The sequence below is a fragment of the Ischnura elegans genome, chromosome 3 (assembly GCF_921293095.1).
Source record: "Ischnura elegans chromosome 3, ioIscEleg1.1, whole genome shotgun sequence".
Classification (NCBI taxonomy): domain Eukaryota; kingdom Metazoa; phylum Arthropoda; class Insecta; order Odonata; family Coenagrionidae; genus Ischnura; species Ischnura elegans.
Window position 1 is genome coordinate 11,327,314 of NC_060248.1, and position 20,211 is coordinate 11,347,524.

The 20,211-nt window shown below is 39.6% G+C and overlaps 1 protein-coding gene across 3 annotated transcripts in view; it reads right to left on the reverse strand.

Annotated features, from left to right (window-relative positions):
* The window catches only part of LOC124155437, a 43,593-nt gene extending 23,400 nt beyond the window's left edge, over positions 1–20,193 (reverse strand). The window contains exons 1-7 of one of the 3 annotated variants that reach the window (XM_046529252.1): positions 20,064–20,193; positions 19,492–19,694; positions 16,614–16,790; positions 13,777–14,199; positions 10,020–10,123; positions 9,747–9,934; positions 2,353–2,570 (exon numbers count right to left, since the gene is read on the reverse strand). In XM_046529252.1, the coding sequence (XP_046385208.1) occupies positions 2,353–2,570; positions 9,747–9,934; positions 10,020–10,123; positions 13,777–14,199; positions 16,614–16,790; positions 19,492–19,674 (1,293 nt within the window). In that variant the 5' untranslated portion in view covers positions 19,675–19,694; positions 20,064–20,193. Of the gene's footprint in view, positions 1–2,352; positions 2,571–9,746; positions 9,935–10,019; positions 10,124–13,776; positions 14,200–16,613; positions 16,791–19,491; positions 19,695–19,759; positions 20,011–20,063 lie in introns of those variants that run through there. The other 2 variants (XM_046529251.1, XM_046529253.1) reach the window with 2 other exon arrangements.
* Positions 20,194–20,211: the final 18 nt, after the last annotated feature.

Here is a 20,211-nt window from a genome sequence, read left to right on the forward strand (position 1 = left end):
CCTGGATCCGTCCATCCCTAGTTCCCATGCTCAATGAACTCCCAATGTTCCCCCAACATTCCATGGGATCTCTGTGGTGCCACCTGGGTACAGGCACTGGGACTTTTGTCTACCTCGACGGACATATGTTTGCCATATGTATGACAAAGTATAAAACCAATTCACAGGCAGTAAATTTTAAGTACTCAACTCATATCCATAATAACGATGATTATTATTCTATGAAAGTCAAAGGAAAGAAAAAGCCAAGCAAGCATGATTCCTTAACATTACGATACACAACTCTTTTGCTGTGCAGGACATGGTCAGAGTCCGGCTTAGTTCATAGGGCAGGGTGTACCCCGCAAGGAAATGGAGAGTCCGGAAAATATTAACTTTGTGTTGGTGGATTATAATCAAAATGCTACATTAACCAATATTTCAAGGTCATTAAATCTTCAACAATGTAAAACTTCTGGAAGTCATTTTACCTGTTGAAAGATGAGATCAAGGGGAGGGGGTACCCTTAGATACCCACAGTCACTGCCACACGACAAAGTAATGGTTCTTGTGGACTCAGGAGACTCAACATGTAAGGTTATCATACATTAACCCTTTCACTTCCAGTTAATTTAAAGAAATATTTACATTAAATTGATGTTAATGATGCGTAACATTGTATGCTAACCTAGCTCATGGCATACGCCATAGTACAAAGTGTAAAGATAGGACAGCTGAAAATATTTCAAGTAAGAGAAAGTACTCAATGAGAAGAGTACTCCTAGAGTAGGCTAAATTTAAATAACAATTATAAGCTGAAATCACGGATAATGGTTGTAATTTTATGACAGTTAAGGTGATTAACCTTTAGGCATGAACATCTCACTTGTTTGAATAGTACCACTGACATACATTCTGTACAGATAAATTATAATATTTTTTTCTAAGACTCATACTCCAACGAGTAAGATCTAAACCTAATGCAGGAACTTTGTGAGCAAAGCAAGCTTGCAGGCCTGATAAGTAAGCATCAGCTTGAAGCATTTGACTTTAACATTGAGTTCACTCATGATCACTGATTCAGTCTGGGTGATAGAATGGCCTTTTTTTGGCCCACCTTATGCACAGTAATTCCACCTCATGGTAGAAGGATGCAATAACTGATATCCTCATAAACTGTAATTGTGGTCACTTATTTACACCAAAATTTACATATATTTCAAAATTTACTGGTGTATAGGGTTCACTGAGGTAGTAGTTTACCTCGGAAGAATCATAAGGACAAAAAAGGGATAACATTCGTAAAAGTGAATAATTTTATGTTAATTTGGCTTCTGAGAGTCAAAATGTGAAGTGATGCCACTCACAGACAGACATAGTTGTTTTGCGGGTTGCCTACACTTGATTATTTTAACATTATTATAATTATCTTTTTATAATCATTATCACCCATCAAAAGCCCATAACCTCTACAGACCCATGGTACACACAGGTGCACCTCAATGATTTTATTACTATAATCTTTCAAGAGTGAATTATTGTAGTTTAAACAGGCCGCTACCCTTCTTTGTACCTTGTAGTACACGGCTCTGTCATTACATGCCACATGTGCTTTGTTTTACACTCGTAAAACATGATTGATGACACAAGGGCAAGCAAGATGAGTGTGCGTCGTCAAGTGTTCTCGTTAAGCTATGCATTCAGTTGTTTGAAACTATTCAATAACAGGGTTCCCACTCTAACTAAATTATAAAATTCATTGTTTTTTCCATGTTTTCACGGTTTTTAAAGTCGTCAAATTCACGGTCTGTTGATAAGCTTGTTTAGGCAGAAATTTTGATCACGTAACAATCACCAGCCGCACGTTAACTAAAAATTTAATAAACACGGCGGACGCCGTGAGTGCAAACGCAGCAATGAAAGTAGTATCTAATATGACGTCACCTATTGATATCAAAATTCAGAGTCGGCTAACGGTTGTGAGTGGGAAAATGGAGGGAGGGAAGTGAAGAAGTGTCTGATTTTTCGCCAGAGTTAATGATCACTTTGGCTAACGATCTTCCGATCACAGGCTCTCGATCAATGTGTCGTCATGGCACACGGACCAATAATTGCACTTTGAATACACGTGTGGAGATAAATTTGTGGACAGTGTCTGCACATGACTGACCTTGAAACATGTTCGACATATCGATTTTTCTTAGATCTGTCAATCGTAGGTATACATTCAAGTTTGAGAGATTTTTAAGGATATATGACAAAATTCACGGCTTTTTCCAGGTTTTTTCACACAAGTGCTGATCATGATTAAATTTAGATGTAGAACTGGAAAGTTTGAGTTGGGAACATTTTCCATTAGCGTGACCTACTCACCTGATATTCTCTAAACACCTTTGATATGCTCTCTCCTCTGACGAGAGCATCTATAGCAGCCTGCCTCTGTTCAGCAGTGTACGGAGGGCAACGAACGATTTTGTCTGCCTTCCGATGATACTGAATCGTCCCATTCTCCAGCTCCCTCCTCACTTTCCTCCACAAAACTGTTTTTGGTATTTTGAAGTGATCTGCAGCTCTCTTGAGACTGGTACCACCTGAGTCATAAAACCATTCGTTCCATTATTAGGTTTACTTTCCATTTGCACACATAAATATAAAGGCTTGAAGTACCAGACACACAGTATGAAGTGTAATATACTGGTACATGCATTGGTACACTCCAAGTTGGATTATGGGCTTACTTGTTGGGGTGGAGCATATTTTAACACCTTAAAATCAGCCTACTTCGTGCAGAAAAAAATTGTTAGACTATTATTACTTAAAAAGCGTTACGAACATTCCCGTCCTTTATTCATTGAACTTAACATACTTCCGTTAAGATATATGTATTGTTATAAAGTGTCAAAATTATTTTTTTTGCGTAGTGGATACAGCCCAAAAACTTTTAGGAGCAATGTGTTGTTTAATTCTCACAGAGGTTTCTCAATCCCTATGCACAAGCCTAATTTAACGATGTATAAAAGGAGATTTTTGTATATGGGACCAAAATTGTATAATATGCCACCAAATACAATTAAAGAGACAAATTTTTTTGGCAAATACAAATGGCTGATAAAGAAATGGATAATGACTTTTGAAGACATCGAAAAGTTATGGTAAAGGGTCGGTATATTGCAGAAAATACCCTAGGCATCATATGTGTTGTACATTTCAAGTTGTATATCATCTTACGGTCAGCTCTGTTATGATATTATTACGCACATAATGTTTTTTTTCTCAAGGTATTGTGTATTTTGGTTGCATGTGTTATCATTTCCTCAATTTATGAAATTTGAAGTTAGCCTAAACACAGGCTTATTGCCTTATAGGCTTCCTTACTTCCTTGAATGGATGTAATAATCTGTAAAAAATATGTATGCATGGAAGAATACATTATTATTATTATACAGTAGACTCTCGTTAATATGAACAACCTTATTACGAAGTTCTCGTTATTATGAAGCAAATCCTAGGTCCCGATGAAAAGGCCAATCCAATCTATCGTACGAGAAACGTACATAAGAAATTTTTGTTATTAAGAAATTTCGAACCTCAGTCCCTGCGGTTGCACAAAGAACTTTATTACGAAGTTCCACAAAAAAGCAATAGAATTTAGGTGGATAAACACTATGCTTTGTTGTAATCATTGTGCTAAATTTAAGTTCTCCTCGTGTACTGTGCCCAAGAGCATCAATCATGGTTCTTTCTTCAGTATACACGCAACACCATATAATCAGTAGAATTATGGTGACCCACTCACTACCACCCGTAAACTGGATGTGCCATAACTCATCTTCTTACGAACATTTGACTTATGAACTTTAAGAGATAGATAGGAACATTTGAAAATATGAGTCGTGGCTTTTGGGCATTCCTCCATGTTGTGTTGTCCATAGATGACTACGTCCACAGGGACAGTCACTTATAGACAACACAGCATGGAGGAACGCCCAAAAGCATTGACTCAAATGGAGAAATGCGAGCGAAACCTTAGATCCAACTTGAACGTTTGAAAAATTTAAGTGTGTCCGAAATTCCAAATTTGGCACCTTTCGAGTTGGTCGATGGGACACACTGTGGTGTAGAGGAACTCCCACTTTGGTCATAATCTGAACAAAGCATCATTCAATCCATCGTGAAGTCAGGAACTGTACAGCGTTTTGCCCATTCTTCCTTCCTGCAGACAGCAATTTTTTTCAGCTCCGGCTGCTTCGCATGCGCAGCTAGATCAGTTTGTCACAGACGTGAGGCAAAGCATAAATGTAATGCAGAATTGCATTACATTTATGCTCTTTTCAGAATTTTTTTCAGAATTGCATTCTGCAGGATAAATGCACTTCTCGAAGCCTTGCTTATGTTTATTAACTTACCAGCAAGGTCTCAGAACACATCTTGTTCATATATCGAGGACTTACTGTATTCGGGAAGATATTGACCATTGATTGCATTATGCCGCATTCTTCTATTGAAATAGCCCAACGAATGTGCTTGTTTTATATATTTGCATGCAATTTAACTGCATATATTACACTCATGACTCTGATTCTATTCTGCAGTGTAACTACATAAAAGTATGACAGATTGAAGAGATAAGAAATTTTGGCAAATTATGTTTTTTTTGTGTTGATTCCAATAGGAAAAGCTCATTCAAACTTTGTTATTATGAACCTCTGGTTTTTCGGTCCCGTGAACTTCGTAATAACGAGCGTCTACTGTAATCCAGAGGGAAGCAGGGCCTGTTTCTCAAATTTTTAACCCTTTTAGTGCAATCCTATTTTGCCTCGTAGACTGAAATGCCAAGGCATTTTTGGCAAATTTGTAGGTTTGCACTTAAAAATTTATATAAAGCCTAATATGCATTTTATGAAGTTAATATTTTTCAAGAGTTCTTAATATTTAAGGGTATGTTAACACGTTGCGTACAGATGGCGAGAATTCTCGTCATTTTCTTCCCGAACGTTCCGGATGGATGACGAAGATTCTCATCATTTAGGCGCGTCAACCTAAACAATTTTAAAGCGTACAATACGTACTCGTTACTATGTTTTCAGTTGTTGTTCGTTACTCATAATGAATTGATGCATCATAATGTTTGATTGGGTAAAGTTATATTCTAAACATCAGCTTTTCAACCATGTTTAAACCAAAGGCATTGCACCCTAATGGGCACATATTTCCAATCTCAACACCTCCACCCAGAATCGGCATTCCTAGGAATTTAAATACCCTGGTACGCAACGTGTTAAAGCATCACAGATGCTAAAAAACAGTCACAAAAGCTACAAGAAGCACAAAAAAATAAAAGGTCCTCTTTTCTATTTAGAAATTAAATATTTCAGCAATTTCAGCACCCTTTCGGGCCTCCTTGATTAGAGGCCGTGTTGGAATGCCTTTGGCACACATCTTACCTGAAAGAAACATTTTTGCTTAGCCTTATTAACTAGACCTGAGGGGAGAAAAGAGTGTTGGAGGTGCATAAGCATTTTTCATTAACAATTTCAGTAAACTGACATGAGAATCGCTCATTTCAAGGAACCAATACAATAATACCAATACTCAAAATTAATTTTATCTTCCATAGCAAAACGCTCAAAAATTAATCTGGCAGATTAAAGTTAAGACTTTTTTTATATGCATCCATTTTAATCTCTTAGTGCCTTAACTAAAAGAGTGTTAGCAATAAAACAACGATTCTGATAAACCACGCAATGCTTATTCCAGATAAGTAAGATCTACTTGATAACACAAGTCAGTGGCAGTAAAAGAATATGTATACATTACTAAACAAGACCATACTTGCTATGCCCAAATTGATTTGATAATGATGTAGGTATTAATGTGCGAGTAGTACTTTTTGACCTCGAGTCGAGTTGAAAACTACTCGTGAGCATCGAGTCGAGTATTGCAATTCCTGAATTAGGCAATACAGCAATGCATGCTACAACATATTCTCTAAATTTTCTACTCTGAATGCTTATCTTTACCTAAAAGGGAAAAGATAATGAGGAACGTTGATAACGTTGATGGAACATCTTCTAATTGGTCACAATTCTGGAGATGAATGAAAATTCATGTCTTTAACAGTTCCATAAGCACAATTGAAATGAATTTACCTCTAGTAGTATGCCATTAATTTAATCAATGTATGTATCCAAACTGCTAATAAGAGCCCTCAGTAAAGGCATTTGTACAATTCTAATAAAGATTTTACACGTAAATGAATTGTACAACATTTGATCCTTTAAAATTCTCATGCAGAAAAACTAACTGTTCTTCATGCTCACGAAGCAGGTTTTGACATCTCCATGTTACAGTGTTACTGCTTGCAGAAAATTATCTTTCACAACACACATGTGAGGCTGCACTAGTACATACTTTTCTACTCTTGCCAAAATTAAAAGATTTTTGGAATCTTAGGAATTTTTATTCAAAGATATATCAATGATTTTATGGATCATGGACCTTCATGGAATTTAAGTGGACAAAGCAAAAAAACTATGAAACTAAGCTAAAGCTTAAGCTGTAGAACAAAATTTTTAAAAAATTTCTTACTTAGTTTAAGCAACCATAGTTACTCTTTTTTTTTGTTAATTCAAGGAGGAAACCAAACCCAACAAAAGAATAAACAAAAATTAACATCGGAAGTACGTAGAACTCAAAAAGGCTAAACGATGACAAGACTTGCAACGTCGAATACCGGGATATACAGGCATTGTCGGCTAAAACCTAAAAGATGCATTTTTTCCATATAAATCCTTGCAATTCTTAAACGCATTATTTCAGCGTTTGAGCAAAGAAAGTACTGCTGGGTATAAAAGTATCGCATATGAAAGTACGCGCGATTCAGAGGTCCAATCTGACGCCACCAGGTCGGAAGATGGTCGTCCGCCGCTGCTGACGAAATGGAAGGTATTCAGCGCCCTCAACAACTGCTACGCATACAAAAGCTGAAACTCGTAGGCTAAGGCATTAGAACGACTTATCGGCACCAAAAACGATATTTTTATTGTTTCATGATAGCGCCTCCAGTCGGCAGATTTCTGAACTTACTGGCCTCGACAGCTCTGTAACCGAAACTACTCGACTCGACATTCGCAATACTACTCGAAAAGCTCGAGTCGAGTACCAACTACTCAACTCGACTCGAATTTTCGAGTTCTCACACATCCCTAGATTTAGGTATAAGTGGTTGAAAAAACATTTCACCTTAACAATACTATATAATACACTTCACCTGTATTTATACATAGGATGCCAAAAGTATACAGTGGAACCCTGATTTATTGTTCCCGCATTCATCGTTTTCCCGCATTCATCGTTTGCCGCTCCTGGTCCCAAATTAAGTTCCATAAAGACAATGTAATTTTTTCCCGCATCTATCGTTCCCCGAAGTATCGTTTACCCGCATCGATCGTTCGAAGATCGCGGTCCCGTCGAATAATTTTCCCGCATCCATCGTTTTACAAAAATAAGACGAAGTGTTTACAACGTGTTGTTTATGGCTAATAACGAGAGACACAAAGTTTGAATCTTCCCCAGGAGATTGAAATGAGATAGGGAGAAGCAGAGTGCCGTGGGACATTATCGCATTTCCCAAGATCCGGTATCCCCCTCCATTCAGCACTCGCCTCTCCCTGTCTGAAGCTTTCCTCTTCTCCGAAATAAAAAAAAAGGTCCCAGCTTGAGCAGGGATCGTATTACGAAGACCTTAGCTTCGAAAGAAGATATCAGGTTACTCGAGAACAAAAGAAACCTTTTTCACGCTTCCCCCTTTCTCGACCGCTGACTTTTTTTTTGGCTGACTCGCTTCAAAGATCCCCCCTCTGGAGGTCAACTGCTGCATGAATCACCAATTAGCCCAAAAGTTGTCTAAAAATGAATTTCGGTAATTGGTATTATACTTTTATTAGATTGAGATATTAGTGATGTGCACGTAATTCAAAAAAGAATGATACCAAACACGACGTATTTCTAACGTTATTTAACCATTTTAAGCAAGGAAATAGTTGGAATAATACGATGGTGATTTCTGGCGAATATCGATATCCTCGCAGCTGATAGTGAGCTTCACGGCAGTTGATGCAGATTTTTTTGGAAAACAGGGCGTCTGGCTACAATTTACGAGTTATGCTACAAGTCTCACCTGTCTGAGGTGCTAACGAAGCGATGTCTTCTCAGGATATTTTGTTTCTCCCTACTAGCAATCTGAATTCATCTGCTCATCTAGAGCTACGCGACTTATTGTTAGAAATGAGTGGGTAAGTTGCCTTCTCTGTAGGATAAAAAAATTGCGCAGTCTTATGGTCATGCTTAACCCTCTGCAGTAAGCTCTGCTTACGCCGTACGCGATAGCATTAGTGCTGAACTTCACCTCGTACGAGTGGTTCTGTACTTTCCAGGGTGGGTTGACTTAAAACCGGCGAGTGTTTTCCGTGTGGGTTCTATAGAGTCCGGTTTCATTTTTATTAGTTTTATTCTTATTCGTCTTCGGACCATGGCCCTTTCGAAGACACGAGTGAGAACTTTAATAGATAGACTGAAAATAATTGAAGACGAAGAAAAGAATCCGGGCTAGAAATGTGTGAATATTACAGCACGCCTCGGTATGTCCGCTAGTACATGACGGCAGGGGTAGGGGTAGAGCGAGATCCCTAGTGAAAACAAGAAGTGGGATGAAACCGAGGATCAGTTGGGCGTGCCGCTGACGATTAACGCCACATTGCCTCAATCATATTAAAAATTTAATTGCAAGAAAGGAACATTTCAATTAATAAACTATTTTTGGCCTTCTTGATCCATCTCATAACCAATCACTGCGACGGCGAAATCGGTTGTTTAAGGCATAACACGCACATTTCTCTCGTAAATACGTTTACTTGAAATGGCATTTGATGGATAAGAATTTTTACATCGGACAGAAATGCATAATAGCAGTGAAAATTCCGAGTGGAGTGAAACATTTTTTAGCAGGGCGGCGTGTTTCTTCAGGATATTTGAAAGAGATATAATCCGAATCAACAATATGACCTAAGTGTTTCGATAAAGGAATAATATTCCTGTAATCAGCTAAAATCTTTTTGAATCCATTAATGAATATCATAATTTGCAAAAATCCAGCGGATCCTGGGACATAGGCAACCCGGACAATCATTCCCACATTGATCGTTTTCCCCCATTCATCGTTTTTTTCATCCATCCCCCTGAAAAATGATAATTCGAGGTTCCACTGTAATTGAATTTATGCCTTTATGTGTACACTTAACTAGGGGCATGTAATGCCTTATTGACTGTGGCACTACATGCACCCTTCCTCACTTCACACACATTGCACCGAGCTATGCGTAAGTATAACACAGTGCAACCTTGAAGTATAAATTAAGAAGATACAAGAGAGTAGCAGTTTCAATTTAAAAAATGCAAACATAAAACCTGCACACACTAAAATTTAAGTTTAAAAATTATTGAGATATAATAGCCACTTCTCTTTTCAATTTTCATCATCATAGAATTCATGAGTTGTATTCACTTAACTATTCTGGACTCTGATTACAGTGCTTACCATTGTTATTTGGCAGCATCAGGATCAACAGGTCACACACGTAAGGATGAGTTCTCATGACATGTTTTACCCAAAGTGACCACACAACCTTGGCATTCAGATGCAGATCTCTAGATACAGATGCTGCAGAATGTCTACTTTGATACAGACTAAACAAGGAAATAAGTCTCACTTTGGACAGCTTGTATGGCAGCAGACATCATTTCCCCAGGATACTCCTGGCGTGTCAAAGGCAGCTGGATCCCAAGGCCACGAGCACGGACATAGAGGGTGGAACGAGGGATGTGATGAGCAGCCGCTGTCTCGAGCAAGGGGCGCCCTCTCCTCAGTTCATCCAAAGCTTCCGAGAGAGACTCTTCACTGCAAAAGAATTCAATGGGCAATCACAACCCATGCATATGCAAAGGCATCCACAATAATGCAATACTTCTGCACCCAGGCTCACCTGTACTCCTTTCTGTATCGTTGCTTGTGATTTTTCTTCCTTGTTGTGATTTGAACTAAGCCTTCACATCTTTTCACATACCGTGGAAATGCCCGAATGGAAGACTGCAAAGGATATAGATTTTTTAAAATAAACTTTAAAGACAAAATATGTAGAATGGTTTGAACTGGAACAGGATACACCATGGCACAAGAAGTATTGTGTCAATATACCCTCCACAATATCAGATGTCTTTATCGTTACTCAATTATCAATGCTATTTGATGTAAGAAAAGGTCTCAATACTCAAAAAGCACACAGGATCCGCGGCTACGTAAGTGCAGGAAGAAAGTCCTGCAAATCATATTGCTCCGACAATGATAGCAGAATATTACCCTGAAACATCAGTCACAAAAATATCTCCTCAGCTATAGTCCCAAAAATTATTTATAAGTATAATTTGCCAAGATAGGACTTAATCTCACACATACATAAAGTGGAACTGTATTAAAGCAATTACCGGCTATTGCGAGACTCCCGCCATTACCAGAGATAGCAGATGCACCATTAGTTGACCCAATGATTAACATGTAAAAAATATTGTTTTCGCGAGGCCCTATTGGTGTTGGCATTCGCCAAAGCGAGAGTTTCCATCGCCGGAAAACCTTCACCAAGATTACAAAACTTCTGTAATTGCTGATGATCTGTTAGAAATGAAGTCAACAAGGGGAGCTCAGTCTTAAATTCATGTCGTACGCTGTCATTCAATAAATATGTAGTTCAATTTGGTGAAAATATTGTGTCATTAGCATCCGAATGCACCATATTCTTTTGTTCCTCAGGCGGCAGAAAGCAGCCAACAGCATACCCACACCTCCGTGAGTTGCGTGAATAGAGATCATTTGAAGGTAGACACCAAGGCCAAAAAATGCTAAACACGTCAAGTGAGAAAATGAAAATAATAGAACAATACGAGAGTGGCATCATTAATTTATCTTCCTCTTCGCTCTGCACAATTACAGAAAAACAAAGAGAAGACTAGGTCTGCCGTGGTGCAGGAGGGCAAACCACCACAGCAAAAGTGCCCACATGGCATAACACAGACAAAATGGAGCTCTTTTACAGCCTATTCACCAATGAAACCCTTTAAGAATGGGTGTTTCTTGCAATGATGATTCTAGAGGCAGGTATGGCACTGTTAGCAATAGCATCCATGAAAAGCTAATGCTCCGCCTTTATTTTATTTAATTAAAGAAATTCATTCTTTTTCATGTTTTGCAGTCATTATTGAGAATGCTAAATCAATAAATTCATACTTGCAAGTCTTTTTGGCCTAAGGGTCCATCAGATGCGCATGCTCTTTCGTTTCTTTGCTGCATATTACTCATGCGTGTTTTATATTAGTCATAGGTTCTTGCAGCTTGCTTTTGTTTTATTTAAGCGACATCAGCATATAATTTACATAATATTTTTCATGAAATAATATCACGTTAATATCTTTTCTCATATTACTAGTTTTAATTCAAATGGTTTTTATTGCAGCGCCGTGGATACACTCAAAATGTATTATTTAAATAACGTCACGGGCGTAGCGTAACACTGGCTATAATTTGCTCCAACTCCGTCTAAGCAACAATTCATGATAGCTTGTGTTATTTGAACACCGCAGTATCTCCTTTTATCGAGGTTGCACTGTCTATGCTTGCCTGTTTCTTTCGGCAGAAGTGAACTGGGAAAAGCCAATTACACACAATTATAATCAAAATTATTAAATTGGCAACTATGAACACGATGATCATAGCCAAAAGACAACTCAGTCTGGGAAGCTGAGGGTGAACAAAGGAGAATAAGGGAAATTTATAGATAGGAGCTGCACCTGCCTTGTGGAGATTACAACCTGCATCCCAGCAGCCAGGGATGTCTTTTAACACTAGAATGACCGGGGTAAGCCGCATATCTATAATGATCACCAGCTGTCAACTGACCGTTCGCCCTTTTCTGGTGCTCTTTCATTCCTATTCTCTCCATATTTTTACCAAATGCTTAGGAAGTGCTTCGATTATGCTTTAGGGTTATATTTAGTGAAAGGAAAAAAATTTAACCTTGCAAAAAGATATTAATTACACCTAAAAAATTTATTGTATAATAAAATCATGTCTCACTTTCATAGTTAAAAAAATAATACGTCATGTGTTTTGAAACACAAAGAGCATTTCAAAACATGTTATTGGCAGTAGTTTTCTTGGTTAAAAACATACGTCAGAGAAAAAAGAATAAAAATGACAACATTAAAATGAAGCACTGCTAATTGGTCTCAAGGTATATATTTCTTCACTCTCTTAGCAGGTTTTCAAATTTTCTGATTACGTTCACAGCATTCACACATGTCTTTGGGAGACACACATCATTGTTAAAATGAAATTTTTTCTGGAGCATCAAAAAACATTAGTATTTGCACATGTGCATAAAAGTACATGGGATTTTTCTGGGTCAGAAACCGTGGTATAAAGGTAGTATTCTCGTGTGGTATAGTGCATGCTACGATATTTGATGAAATTGATACCAAGGATCGGCAAATAGGGCTAAATTACAGTATAAAATTGTTGTGTTGCAATGTAACATGGGCAAAACCCAATTTAAAACACGCGCCCCCAGTGAAGAACGCGGCACCACGTGACCCTCCCCACTCCGCCCCGGAGCCTCCCCCTCACACGTGCCACCACGTGATTTCCCCCACTCCCATGCAGGAACGCTCCCCTCACACCACGAACCTTCCCACCCCAGCTCCGTCCCATCGAACGCATCACCACGTGTCCTAGCGGAGCACCCTCATTGGCCGGAGGGAGGCCAGGATTGGGTATATAAGGCACTGCCCGAGACCGTGGAAGGCAGTTGCGGTTGAGGCGGCCTCAGTGAGAACCCAAGCGAGCATATCCTCAGAGGTTCTACCACTAGGCACAGACGATTTGTCCCCTCACTTTGCCGGATGCCCTGTAAACTATGGGTGGATCGGAACTGCACTCGCACCCTCCGCGAGGAGCGCGCACGCCGTCCCAGGGGGTCCTCTCCTCGGACACCGCCGGATTTGGGAGCCACCCGCCTGAGGTCATCACCCGCGGAAGCAGACAAAGCACGTGGTCAATGACCCCGCCATAGCGCTTGGACCCGCCGCCAACGCCGGAACCCCCTGCCAGAGCTGTCATGGATCCACGGAGATTCCCAGAGAGGCAGTTCTGGACAGAGCTGGACCCAACCACGCGGAAGCAGCAGCCGCGGACTTCGCCCGCCCTTACGCACCCCCCGGGTGTTTTAGAATTCCCATCTCGGCCTTCGCGATTACCCCACTCCGGGTCTGTCTCGCAACCGAGAATGTCACTGGACCCGCGACAAAATATAAAAACAGTCAATTGACCTCTCGCGGTCATTCTAGGTAAAAGCTGACATTTCTCTGGACAACAATGTTTTACCTCTAAAGGAACTTAATTTTCACGTTATTTGTTCAAAAGTATTAAAAGTCAAAAAATCTCAGCGATATTGATCGGAAAATAACAAAATAGTGCGTGAAAGAAAAATGCAAACGGTTAATGGACCGCCCCCAGTCATTCTAGCGTTAAATGTATGACAAGGAAATTTTTATGGGAGGCTAAGAAAGAGTTTGACTCTACAATAAATAAATAATGTATTCCATCAACAAATGCCTAGTGAATTGCTTGGAAAAGTGCCAAGACAAAGAAACTGAAACAAGAAAATCTTCAAGAGGCAAAAAAGAATTCATTACCTTCATTCCATGCACAGAAATTTTTTGTCCAAGTTCATTTGTATTGTCAGCCTCATTCTTTTCCTCTCCGCCTCCTTTGATGATGAGTAAACCGTGGTCTTCAGCAAGCTCCCCTCCATCCCTTCCATCTGTCTCCGTCCTGACTTCTTCACCTCTGCATATCTCCATCTCTTGCCCGCAGACCCGTGAGACAGAATCAGCATCATCTTTAGAAGCCTTCCCCTCAGCCATAGCTTTGACAGCTTCAACTCCTTCCATGGCATCCACTTCTGGTATAGGGCTGCCGGGGATAGATTTATCGCTGTGAATGGCACTGGGATCACGGACGGGACTTTTGCCTTTGACACACTCATCATTGGGAGCACCATCAACCAACTGTTCAATCCCAGAAACCTCCTCCAAGCCAGGTAAACAATAGCTAACCTAGAGGGAGATTAAAAAAATCAAGTTTAAAGTATACCGGGACTAGCCCCGGTGATAACTTTTTGCACGAGTCACCTGCAATGCACAATCGTGCGAAAGATCCACAAAGAAAAAATCATCCACCTTGACCGGGATTCGAACCTGGATCCCCAGATTTCCGGTTGAGTGCTTTAGCCAGTTAAGCTACCGAGGCATCATTCTTCCCTGTGGATATTTTTGGACACTACCGGACAAGGTGTAGCTGGACTGCTGAACATATGATGCCACAAGCAGTCTAGATCGTGAAACAGCGCCACAGCCAGAGAGCAGGCCCGGACATAGAACACATACAGGTGTTCGCTCTTGACTAGCTCTCCAGCTGTGGCACTGTGAATGCTCTTGGCATCATAGCTAGCTCTCTGATCCGAAAGATCCGGCTCCGAAAATCAAGGATCCGATCTGAATCCGGATCCGAAAAAAATCCTAGATCCGTCCATCCCTAATATTGATATTTGTAAAAAAATTTATTTTGTAGCAATAAATGTCTGATTATATGCTTGAAGTTTCTTTTATCAATATTTCTCAGAGCTTATCATGAGTAAATTATCCATCACCAGCTATTTCCTATCAATACTTAGACTGAATTAATTAAACCATTTGCTTCAAGCCTCAGACCAAATGCAGTTTAGCAACAAAACTATCACTCCTTGCCCATGTAATCTGTGTTTCATGAAATTCACTTCTCACGCCATTAAATTTATTTAAAGCAATAAGTCAGAATCATAAGTACATACTTATGGTGTACCTTTGGATAATATATTGTGACATACCGACCTTATGTCACGTATTTTCTCTCGTTATGTAATGACCCGAGTAGGGGATGATCACATATGTGTGGATGAGCGTGGGTATGTCTGAGTGTGTGCGTAATAGTGTGTCATGCCCCGGGCATGAGGTAAAAGTGACTCACAAATGTTCAGTGTTTGGTCAGCTCGGACCGATGGTTGCCCCACCCAACAGTGAGGCCCAAGTGTAACCCCTCTTGTCCCAAAAAACCCATCCCCTGTGTATCATCCCCCTCCAATATCACTATAAAGCGGCGGACGGAGAGAGCCTCCGGGCGAGAAATTCTAGTTTGGTCGACGGGCGAGAAACGCTATCCTGATCGACGCAGAAAGGGATTGATGACGTGCCAGATTGGTCGTCATTTTTCTGGGTGTACCCAAAGAGTGCTGTTAGCGGGACGAGATTGTCTACGGAGGTAGCCAGCAGCGGAGAGCAAGATTGCAGACGAGCGACAGGCAGGACCAACGCCCAGAGGTCGGGAGGAAGACAGCCCCCGATCCCACGGACATTTGGGGTCCAACGTGTCGCATCATCGACGGCTCCTACTGCTCAAGGCTCCGACGAAACCGTAAGAACGTCGCAGTCAGCGACTTGTCCCCGTGCTCGTTCGCCCAGACCCGATTTAATCCCCAAACTGTGTAGCCAAAATATTTGGGTTTTTTCTCTCTATCCCGGTGCGCCGTATGTAATCACCAAACTGTTGACTCCTTGTCAGAAATCTGATTCAGTGTTACCACGAGAGCAGCCTAAAAACTTAATTTGGGCAAATTGTAAACTCGGCCCACGAATTCTACCAATCACAAATTGTTGCTTTTTTTGTATTTCTTTTGGAGGGGGGGCAATTGAACCATATCATCTTGTGCACTTTTCGTTCACCTCATTCTCATCAGGGTATTTAATTTCGATAAGTGTGTGTGTATGCTATGTCTGAAGTGGAAAATATATTTTTTTTATGTCTCAAAGTACTCAATAATCGTTCGATCATTCCGTACTCGGGACCATTGATGCCCTCCCCACCCAGTAAAATAGGTGGCGTTTTCATGTTCCGCCACAATATCTATGGCAGTGGATATGGAGAATCACATTTGCAAACTACCCACTGACTACTACTTTTCTCATTAGGTAGTTTTGCCTGGATAAGACTCTCACCACTATTTCTGAGCTTTCCCTAACATCACATCTTAATAGCTGAAGTATAAAGGTCAATTGTTATACATAGTCCAACGAGTTTTTTTAATGATGCAAGGCCCACTTTGTAACTCTGACATTGCAAATAAAAGTCATTAACCAAATCTCTCACTTTTAATGGAAAGTAGTATTTTACTAGAATGATCCATGCATCCTAGTGATGTGACATGAAATCATTATTCTGAACGAATTACATAAAAAAATACATACCGGCTTCAATAAAAATACTTGAACGACCTTCCCTCCCACACTTACATCACACAACTTATCAGCCAGGGTTAAAAAAGGAACAATGCTAAAAGAAGATAGCCCTATATAAAACTGTCACTCAAACAATTAATAAAAGTGGATTTTTTTAAAGAGGTGGTTCAATAAATTAACTGTATTTTTTTGAAACTTACCTCAGATAATCCTCTAATTTTTAAATCATTAGCAAATTTGAGGACTGATGAAAATCTTGAGGCCATTACACAAAGTTCTCCTCTGTAGATGAACTCTAAAACAGATTTTAAATCATCTGGATTTACATCACTGAAAATGACAGTTGGATGTGTATCTTCAGCTGTGGCTAAAATATCCTGTAACAGTAAAACCAAATCACTATCCAAACTGAGAATATAATAAGAAAATCAGTTTATGAATTTAAAATTTAAAAAGCAATTCCATGGCTATGCTAATTTATTCCAGGAATATTTTCTCAAACAATACTCAGGGAAAAATATTTGCTTTCCAACTGCTTTGGAACCCTTTTGAAACTGTTTTGAAACACCAAAATCTGTATTGGAACTGCTGTGGAACTCATTTCCACTCATTTGTACCAAAATTGGAAATATGAAGACGATTGTAAATCATTTGTAATCCCCTTTCGAACTCCCTTGTACAGAGTGTATTCGTGTGGAACTGCTTTCTACACATTTGAAACTCCTTTTGAACGATTCGACAGGATTTCCAGACGTCATCATTCGTATTGTAACTGCTGTGTACTGAGAAGATTCATGTGTAACTGCTTTCCATACGTTTGCAATTCTTGTTGAACGACTCCATGCGGTTTATAGACATCATCATTTGTTTTGGAACTGCCTTCTACGTGCCAACATCCCATGGCCAGGTTCAGTCTGATTTGTTTGGTCGAGAAAACGAAAATTCTTTAATATAAGCAATAAAATGCATAAATGGTTTAAGAAATAATCGGAAGTCAGTTAATAGAAACGGAACTCCCAAATATTCACTCCAATGGGTTTTTAAATTATTCTATTTTCCTTGTTGCTTAAATCGTATTTTTGGGGCCGTTTTGAAATGTGACAAGGTTATCTTCACTACGTAAGTACCGAGAATCTTGGTTGCGTAAATTAAGGTATACAATAGCAACTTCTTGGCAAACGTTGTTAATAATGGCGTTTTTTGGCGTTTCCAAGTAGATTATTATTGTAAAAACATCAAAGTCAATGATTTCAAAGTACATTTCGCACATAATATTTCCGAAAAAATAGTATTTTGCATCGATTTATATACATAACACAAACCGGTCGACGTATTGACTTCCCGATCCCCAGGCAATGGTTTATGCCCATCTTTTGTTCCGTATTTCAGGACTTTTTTTTCGCAAAAAATGAATCCCTCCTTCGAAAATCTGTTTCAATCAGGGGCGGATCCACGATTTCTTTCTGGGGGGGGGGGCACAGCAAGGCCATATCAAGGATTTTGTTCTGAGGGGGCACAAGATACCTCGTAATGCAAAACGAACGCAATGACAATGGGACCGTATAATATATCTTGCATATTTTTTAAGGATCAGGGGGGGGGGGGGGGGGGCACGTGCCCCCGTGTCCCCCCCCCCCCCCTAGATCTGCCTATGGTTTCAATGTCGCAGTATTGAGACAAGTTCAGGTACCCGGAAAGGCCGTTTTTCGCATTTATGCATCATCAAATTTTCGGATATTTAACATGATGGTTTGAAAGAAAAAATATTTAAAAACGGAGGCATTTCACTCAAAAATGAACAATGAATGATCCACGACAACCAAATAAGACCGGAGTTAAGCTCTCGATGTGGACTTTCTTGACCACCAAATTGAGTTCCCCCACTTCCTCTATTGGCTAAGACTGCAACGACGGCGCAATAAAGATCTTCGTGCATTTTGGAACTGTAACGGGATTACTCTTGGAGTGGTGGCTATTCACGAAGTAGGACTGCAGTTAAGTCCGCACATCACTCTGCCATTGTCCATCGTCGTCTGGCCTAAATTTATCAAACTCTCGCCATGAGTTTCAAGAGAGCTCTAGAAGCCATCTTGAACTGCTACATGCTGCTACAAAGCAGTATGCATGGTGTACATATGGGTACCAAATGGGTGTCCGACTGGTACAAATCAGTTCCAAAACAGATGAACGAGTGGTACAAATCAGTTCCAAAGTTAAATCCAAATGAGTTCCAAAGGTTGAAAATTAGTTTCATAGCAGTTTCCAATGGAGATCCAAAGCAGTTCAAAATGTGTTACAAATGAGTTGATGACATGGTAGGACGCTATGGCGTCATGAACTGCTGTGTACCGTGTTTCTATTCCACAGCAGTTCGAAAGCACATACAAATCAGTGGTACAAAGTAGATACATGACAGTTCCGAATGGCTTACACAGCAAAAATTTTTCCCTGAGTAATGAAAACAGTAAAAAACATATTTCATTTCTATGTTTAGATCTTATGTGAAAGAAAAGTGGACACAATTTATGTGCTAAAGGGGTGGATCTACGGTTTTCAGGGAAAAGGCACTATATTGAAGTCATAAACTTGGATTAGGGGAGAGAAATTTACAGCACCTGACAGTATAAAGATGACCTATTTACACGAGTAAGTGACCTGTACCCCAGCATTAAATTTGGTCACAAACTTAAAACCAAATGTTTCAAGAGCTATCTTGTTTTTTTCAAAAGGATGCAATTTCAATTCAATGTTGTAAACAGGTTCACCAGTTATTAATGCATTAGAAAATTGTTGCACTAATATATTTTATTACGAATATGTGAGAGAAAAATACACATGAAATATTTGTGACAGACGAGGCACACCACACGAGGACGTTCAACAGTTGAATATGAAGACAAAAATAACTGATTATCAGAGAAATGCTAGGGAATTTTATCCCATGATACATTCTAATACACTGAACATACACGAAATAAAATAGGGTACAACTTCATGCAGGGAAGAGAAAGAGCTCGTTCCAAGACGGTTTTGAAACAAGCCTCCCTCATGACAACACTTAACAATAGAGAAGCTCACCTGGAAATATGGGCTACAGGCAGACAGAACAATCTTATGAGCCCTAATTCTTTCTCCACCGGCACTTAAGGTGACATCCACCATAGACTCATTTTCAAGAAGCTGTAAAAATGCTGATGATAAATGCTGGTGGTAGTTATTCCACTTCAAACAGTAATCTTGAAATTTTCCGTTTGCAGCCATGATGGTCTAAAGAGATTAAACTGGATACGAGAATTATAAATAAATAACAATTTTATATCAATATCTATGAAAGAACAATGCCCACAGCCTGCTGGTAAATAACTAGCCTAAGTGTGTCCCTATTTTTTCTTATAAACACGGAATGTATGTGTCTGTGGTCCTCGACGATGTGTGACAGGAATAATTGGCCCATTGAATAAGAAAACGCTCCATCACCACCGTTGTTAAGAAAATCACGGGCAATTTTATCCGAGATAAGTTGTGTTTGCCGCTCTCGAATGAATGGAGAAACGGCAAGTCCATAGTGTTTTGACGAGGGAACCTTTTAAAACGGAACAATTGGACTAGCCAACTACGTTTTCTAATTAATACAAAAGTACCATACTCACAGGGATAATAATCGAGTAGAATCTTTTCACATAGCAGGCAATACAATTATACACTAGCTCTTCGTGCAAAGAGCAAAGAATAAAGAGATTTCAACAACTAAGAACAACAACGGACATGAACGAAGATCCTTTTCTAAAAACAATTGAA